This window comes from Osmerus eperlanus, chromosome 20 (assembly GCF_963692335.1).
Source record: "Osmerus eperlanus chromosome 20, fOsmEpe2.1, whole genome shotgun sequence".
NCBI lineage: Eukaryota > Metazoa > Chordata > Actinopteri > Osmeriformes > Osmeridae > Osmerus > Osmerus eperlanus.
Window position 1 is genome coordinate 12,152,761 of NC_085037.1, and position 7,311 is coordinate 12,160,071.

The 7,311-nt window shown below is 45.1% G+C and overlaps 1 protein-coding gene across 5 annotated transcripts; it reads left to right on the forward strand.

The window, feature by feature from the left end:
- Positions 1-2,880: 2,880 nt before the first annotated feature.
- LOC134006677 (frizzled-1-like) lies at positions 2,881-6,500 on the forward strand. 5 transcript variants are annotated; one of them, XM_062445622.1, is made up of 4 exons: positions 2,881-3,016; positions 3,220-3,353; positions 3,826-4,045; positions 4,305-6,500. In XM_062445622.1, the coding sequence occupies exon 4, from the start codon at positions 4,616-4,618 to the stop codon at positions 6,239-6,241; it is 1,626 nt and encodes a 541-aa protein (XP_062301606.1). In that variant the 5' UTR covers positions 2,881-3,016; positions 3,220-3,353; positions 3,826-4,045; positions 4,305-4,615; the 3' UTR covers positions 6,242-6,500. The 5 variants fall into 5 exon arrangements, with proteins under 5 accessions (XP_062301606.1, XP_062301609.1, XP_062301611.1 ...); XM_062445625.1 differs by having other exon boundaries at positions 3,908-4,045; XM_062445627.1 differs by having other exon boundaries at positions 3,220-3,337.
- Positions 6,501-7,311: the final 811 nt, after the last annotated feature.

Below are 7,311 nucleotides of genomic sequence, written 5' to 3' on the forward strand. Positions count from 1 at the left end.
AAACCATAGGAGATTGTAAGATTAGTAATTATGATACCAATTCATCACATTAAAACACATTGCCAATTCCTGTATTAAAACTGCAGGTGCCTCACTTTGTGTGTGACAAAGCAATTCTCACCTTCCCCTCTTACTGAACAAAGACGTTGTTAAAAGTAAAAAGTGCAAGCACTTCTAAAATTTTAGGAACAAAACCAACTGTTCAAATCTGCCAGGCTCAAATTCAGAGGCCTCAAAGATTGAATTTAGACCCTGAGTCCTTAAGTCCACCAGGCATTCTCTAATGGATTCATTTCATCAACTCTTTGTTGCTTTCCACAGCCCTTCAATGCTTTTGTTCCGTCGCTACTCTGTCTGTTACGAGTTCTTTTTGCCCCATTGAGGAGGGTTATAGACATTTCTCAGCGGTGAAAGTAGGGGGCCTTGTCAGCTGGCTTGTTTTGGTTCTGTTTCTCTCCCCATGAAGTGTCCCCAAAATGGTCAACCCCATTGTAGGAACCCTGCTAGTTAGAATGGGGGATCCTGTCCCAGTTCATATGTATCCACGGCTCGCAACTAACTTCTTTCCTCACTTTCCCAGTACCGTCCCGAAGTGCAAAATAAACCGTCCCAAACTGAAATTGACCTGTTCCAAAATGTAAATTCTTGTGTTTTTGCATTTTGACAATCTGACATGGGTTTAGGTTATTTGCAACACTATTTAAGTAATACATAAAGTTGTGGGGCTCAAATAAATGTCTGAATTTCAATGTGAATACATAGACCATCATGGTGAGGCTAACATCATTATTGGTGTGTCTGTAGTAAAAAAGTTTCTAAAGGTTAGAAAAAAGGTTTGAAAAAAAGCTTCCAAAGGTTTGAAAAATATTTTCGAAAAAAAAGTAATTTTGTTATTATTTACAGCTTTTCATTTTTTTTATGAGAAAAAACTAAAATACCTACAGTAAAAATTTATGGAATCTTTAAAAAGAAATCGAGAAGCCCACATTGCAAAGACTGATGTGCTCTCCCTCCCTCCCTCTCTCTCTCTCTCTCTCTCTCTCTCTCCCTCCCTCTCTCTCTCTCTCTCTCTCCCTCTCTCTCTCTCTCTCTCCCTCTCTCTCCCTGCAAATAGCCTGGTAGTCTCACCACCTCTCCTTAAAGAGGACACCCTTTAATGAAAGACAGGCTTTTTAGATCAATTGACTCATTGCGCCGGCATAGAGGGACGGTAATTTCACGCTCAGTTGTTGGCTAACAAGGCTCCATGCACAAGCAACTCTCAATTGAATCTCCCCCAGCCTCTGATTGGCAGGAGCTACAGGAAAGTGTATGGCCGACAATAGAGTCACTCGGGTTGCCACGGAGACTGTCTCTATGGCGGCAGGCCTGCATTGATTGGGGGGGGGGGGGGGGGTTGGCCCCGCCCAACAGGTGAAGGACAGAGCGCACACTAGACTGGAAATTCACGAGGCGTGCACCTATAGAACTTCTCCTGACTGCGACCACAGATATCAGAATCAGAATGGGTTTTATTCGCCATGAAAGTTTGCACAGACAAGGAATTTGCTTTGGCAGGAAGGTGCAAACATTAAACATATAGGAATCTAAAATCTAATCTCTAATCTCAGACTGTGTGATCAGAGATTAGAAGAAGGCTGAAATTAAGGCTTACTCTTCTTGTGAGACACACATACACACCACACATACAAACCACACACCACACACACATACACACCACACACCACACATACAAACCACAAACCACACACACATACACACCACACATACAAACCACACACCACACACACATACACACCACACACCACACATACAAACCACAAACCACACACACATACACACCACACATACAAACCACACACCACACATACAAACCACACACCACACACACATACACACCACACACACACATACACACCACACACACATACACACCACACACACATACACACCACACATACAAACCACACACCACACACACATACACACCACACACCACACATACAAACCACACACCACACACACATACACACCACACATACAAACCACACACCACACACACATACACACCACACACACATACACACCACACACACATACACACCACACACACACATACACACCACATACACACCACACACACACATACACACCACACACACATACACACCACACACACATACACACCACACACACATACACACCACACATACAAACCACACACCACACACACATACACACCACACACCACACATACAAACCACAAACCACACACACATACACACCACACATACAAACCACACACCACACACACATACACACCACACACACACATACACACCACACACACACATACACACCACACACACATACACACCACACACACACATACACACCACACACACATACACACCACACACCACACACACATACACACCACACACACATACACACCACACACACATACACACCACACACACACACACACACACCACACACACACATACACACCACACACACATACACACCACACACACACATACACACCACACACACACATACACACCACACACACACATACACACCACACACACACACACACCACACACACACATACATTCTCAGAACAGATAAATCATCATGGTATCTTACTCATCATGGAGTAGCAGCAGGACTGCTCAACATCTATTTTATGAATACATCTCAAAATATACATGCAAAATAGCTGTACATTTGAAAGCTTATTTACTGTTAGAGTAGAGCAGTGGTTCTCAACCCTGTCCTCAGGGACCCCCTGTCCTGCATGTTTTTGATGTTTCCCTGCTCCAACACACCTGATTGAAATAAATGGCTCGTTATCGAGCTCTGTAGAAGCCTGGTAACGAACATGCATTTGAATCAGGTGTGTTGGAGCCAAGAAACATCTAAACATGCAAGACAGGGGGTCCGTGAGGACCAGGGTTGAGAACCACTGGAGTAGAGGATTCGTCTGACACGAGAGACGTAATACTAAATGGTATGATACGATTTGACACAATGGTCTCCGAAAACCAGTGTTCCAAGGCCCCTGCGGCCTCTTCGCTGTTCGGAGCCCCATTGTTGCTTGATCATATCTGCGCTGTGGCAGGGATGGGATTGGATGGGGAGAGTTTTCATTCTTGTCTGTCAGCTTGTTGCTCCAAGGCATGAATGAGCTAAAACAACTTTCCCATGCTGCAGAGAAGCTGGTCTGCAGCGCCCGGTTCGCTGAAAGGGAATCTGTGGCCTGGCAGAAACAGTGTGACCCATCCGACCTATGACCTTTGGCCCTGACCCCGAAGACCCAACTAGCACGCAGGTTCAGCAGCTCAGAGGTTATGAAGGGCTCGCTACTGTTGTTATAGTTACGACTGTTTGTTAAAAGTGGAATACTACATGTGACAGATTCGTTTCTCTGTAGTTTTAAAAACACCCTGTTTCGAAAACAAATTTTTCCAACATTTTGGAAGCTTAATGTCTGGGGGGAGGACATGGGGAGAGGGGGGGTTCATGCATAATTCAGAGCCAATTAAAGGCTAGATCTGGACCACTCCTGGGAACCAGGGACAAGCACTGAAGTAGGTGTTTTATCCCTCTAATATTTACAAAGGCAAACAATGTTTTAGTGGGTGTGATGGATAGGTTAACTCTCTCACACATGCATACGTTTTGCACTGCTTGTAAATATTAGAGGGTTAACTTTCTAACACCTCTTATTTCTAATCTTATTTATCTCTCTTTCTCTCTGGCTCTGTCAGTGTCTGTCTCTCACTTTGTCTCTCTCTCACACACACACCTCCTCCCAAGGTCTCTGCAGCCTGCAGGGTCACCGGGCCAGCTGTGAGGCTGTCACTCCACAATCGGCTTTAATTTCACACCTCCTCTCCAGTGGGCACTAATCCGCCCGGTTACAGCTACCCCCTGAGGGCCCAGCTGCATGAGTCAGGCCTGGTCAGACTTCTACTCCAGCATCCAAAGATTACAGCTATTGCAGCCACGGTGCTGCATTTCACCAAATATCATAATGGTAGAATGAGTTGATAAAAATCCCAATCTCTAGTAATTGTATATGCATATTTGCTTTTACCTGTTTAGAATCCATAAAACTCGCAGGAAAAACAATGAAGAGTTAATGGTTTCATATTTAGCAGGCAGAGTATCCTGTTCAATATTATAACGTTGATGTTTAAATACAGTATGCTAATGCTAATTTTACGAGACTATCCCTATACGAGACAAAATGCACAAAAAACGAGACTATCCCTAAAAGTGCCATCTGTTTTCAGGCTCCACCCTTCTTACCAGAGAGGCGCCTGCTTGGAAACTGGATTTCATACAGGAGAACAGTTCCGAACAGGATATGGCTAAAGATTTACACGGCACGGGGCCAATCTCCGTGCATTTTGCTGTTTAAAATACAAAACGTAAATGTTCGTTAACATTTATGCATCTTAAACAGGGTTTCTTTGTCTCATTTGGGGCAAACGAAGTCAATAGCGAGCTCACAAACGTGTTGGTGTATGAGTGCGGTAGCAGGAGCTTGAGGTGAGGAGGGACTGCTGAAATTGTCAACAACACAGGATCAAAAGTTTGGAAGATGCTTTTTCATATATCGTTTGTTTTTATTCTTGGACTTTTGGGAGCAGTGAACAGTCAGTATGGCGAGCGGGGAATGTCCATCCCCGAGCACGGCTTCTGCCAACCAATTTCAATCCCACTCTGTACGGACATTGCTTACAACGAGACAATTATGCCGAATTTACTTGGACATACTAACCAGGAGGACGCGGGGCTGGAAGTGCACCAGTTTTACCCGCTAGTAAAAGTGCAGTGCTCCCCTGACCTCAAGTTTTTCCTGTGCTCCATGTATGCCCCTGTGTGTACGGTGCTCGAACAAGCCCTGCCTCCGTGTAGGTCGCTGTGTGAGAGAGCAAGGCAAGGTTGCGAGGCACTGATGAACAAATTCGGGTTCCAGTGGCCGGACAGTCTTGCTTGTGAATCTTTTCCCGTTCACGGAGCTGGCGAGCTGTGCGTGGGACAGAACATGTCTGACAGCGCGCCCATTAAACCCACCCTGGATGTAACAGAAGCGCCTCACGGCCATAGGAGCGTAAAGGAGGAATTTAAATGCCCGATTTCCTTGCGGGTACCCCCGTATTTAAACTATCGTTTCATGGGGGATGATGATTGCGGTGCGCCTTGTGAACCGTCGAAACCGTATGGAATGATGTACTTCAACGAGGAAGAGTTGAAATTCGCCAGGATTTGGATCGGCATATGGTCAGTGTTGTGTTGCGCATCCACCTTGTTCACAGTTCTGACATACCTGGTGGACATGAAGAGATTCAGCTACCCTGAGAGACCCATTATCTTCCTCTCTGGCTGCTACACCATGGTTTCCATGGCATACATAGCCGGTTTCTTGCTCGAGGATAAAGTGGTTTGTAATGACAGATTTGACAGTGACCTAAGAACAGTTGTCCAAGGTACTAAAAAGGAAGGATGCACCATTTTGTTCATGATGTTATACTTTTTCAGCATGGCGAGCTCTGTCTGGTGGGTCATTCTGGCACTGACCTGGTTCTTGTCTGCTGGTATGAAATGGGGGCATGAGGCCATCGAGGCGAACTCCCAGTATTTCCACCTGGCAGCGTGGGCGGTGCCCGCTGTCAAAACCATCACCATCCTAGCGGTGGGCCAGGTGGACGGGGATGTGTTGAGTGGCGTGTGCTTTGTGGGCATCAACAGTGTGGGCGCTCTGAGAGGATTCGTCCTGGCGCCTCTTTTCATCTACCTTTTCCTTGGTACCTCTTTCCTCCTGGCCGGCTTTGTCTCTCTCTTCCGGATCCGGACTATCATGAAGCACGACGGCACCAAAACCGAAAAGCTCGAGAAGCTTATGGTCCGCATCGGAATTTTCAGCGTTCTCTACACCGTTCCAGCCACTATCGTCATCGCTTGTTATTTTTACGAGCAGGCATTTAGGGAACAGTGGGAAAAGAGTTGGGTTAGTCGGACTTGTAAGAACTACGCCGTCCCTTGCCCAGCTCACCACCATCCTCAGACGTCCCCAGACTTCACCGTGTTCATGATCAAGTACTTGATGACTCTGATCGTGGGCATCACTTCCGGGTTCTGGATCTGGTCAAGCAAAACCCTTAACTCCTGGAGGAGATTCTATACAAGACTCGCGAGCACAAAACAGGGTGACACGACAGTGTGAGATAATGTTACACAAATGCTCACACACTGAGAAGCAGCCATGGCAAAAGTGACACACACACACATCACAAAAACTGGAGTAGCCAAGTCAGACTATTTGTATTGCAGAGTCAATACATTTTCTGTCAAAAACTCTGTCTTCATGTGAAATTGCCAGTCATTGCATTCAGAAATGTTCAATTTTTGGTGACTTCTTACTGTGTGAAGTTGGCAAATCCTCATTGATAACAATGTAAATGGTATTAAGCTCAAGTCTATTGCCTTAACCCTCGTGCTGCCTTCGGGTCACATGACCCAAAGGTTCATAACGAACCATCGTTGTGTTTACCCAATTTTACCCAATACAAAAACAAATTAAAATAATTTTCTTTTAACCTTTGCAATGTGGGGGGTCTGAGACAGCCTAGCTGTTAAAAGAAAATGCTTCACTTTGTCTTTGTATGCGGTAAATCTGTCGCAATACGACGGTGGGTCACAATGACTGATGGGTCAGAATGACCCGAAGATAACACAAGGGTTAAGGCATGGAGACACAAACTGTATTTCTGGTCTCAGCAAAGGTCATTTAACTCCAGATCATGATATTTAAACAGAAATGTACGTCGCTAATTTGTTTGCAGACAAACAGCACTTCTATTATCTCCATAATGTAAAGCTCTGCAATAAGCACATTGGCTAATGTGACACACATTCAGTTGTGTCGGTGCGGTTATTTAACCCTCGTGCTGCCTTCGGGTCACATGACCCAAAGGTTCATAACGAACCATCGTTGTGTTTACCCAATTTTACCCAATACAAAAACAAATTAAAATAATTTTCTTTTAACCTTTGCAATGTGGGGGGTCTGAGACAGCCCAACGGTTAAAAGAAAATGCTTCACTTTGTCTTTGTATGCGGTAAATCTGTCGCAATACGACGGTGGGTCACAATGACTGATGGGTCAGAATGACCCGAAGATAACACAAGGGTTAAGTGGCAGCTGTCGATTTTCTGTCTCTGCTGTTAGCCACTCTTAGCACTGTAGGTCTATTCTGTCGTGAGTGCAATCACAATTAAAATGTCCCCATGTTT

Excerpts from the sequence above, each read along its gene's own strand:
- LOC134006677 (XM_062445622.1), top strand. The coding sequence starts at position 4,616 with ATGCTTTTTCATATATCGTTTGTTTTTATTCTTGGACTTTTGGGAGCA.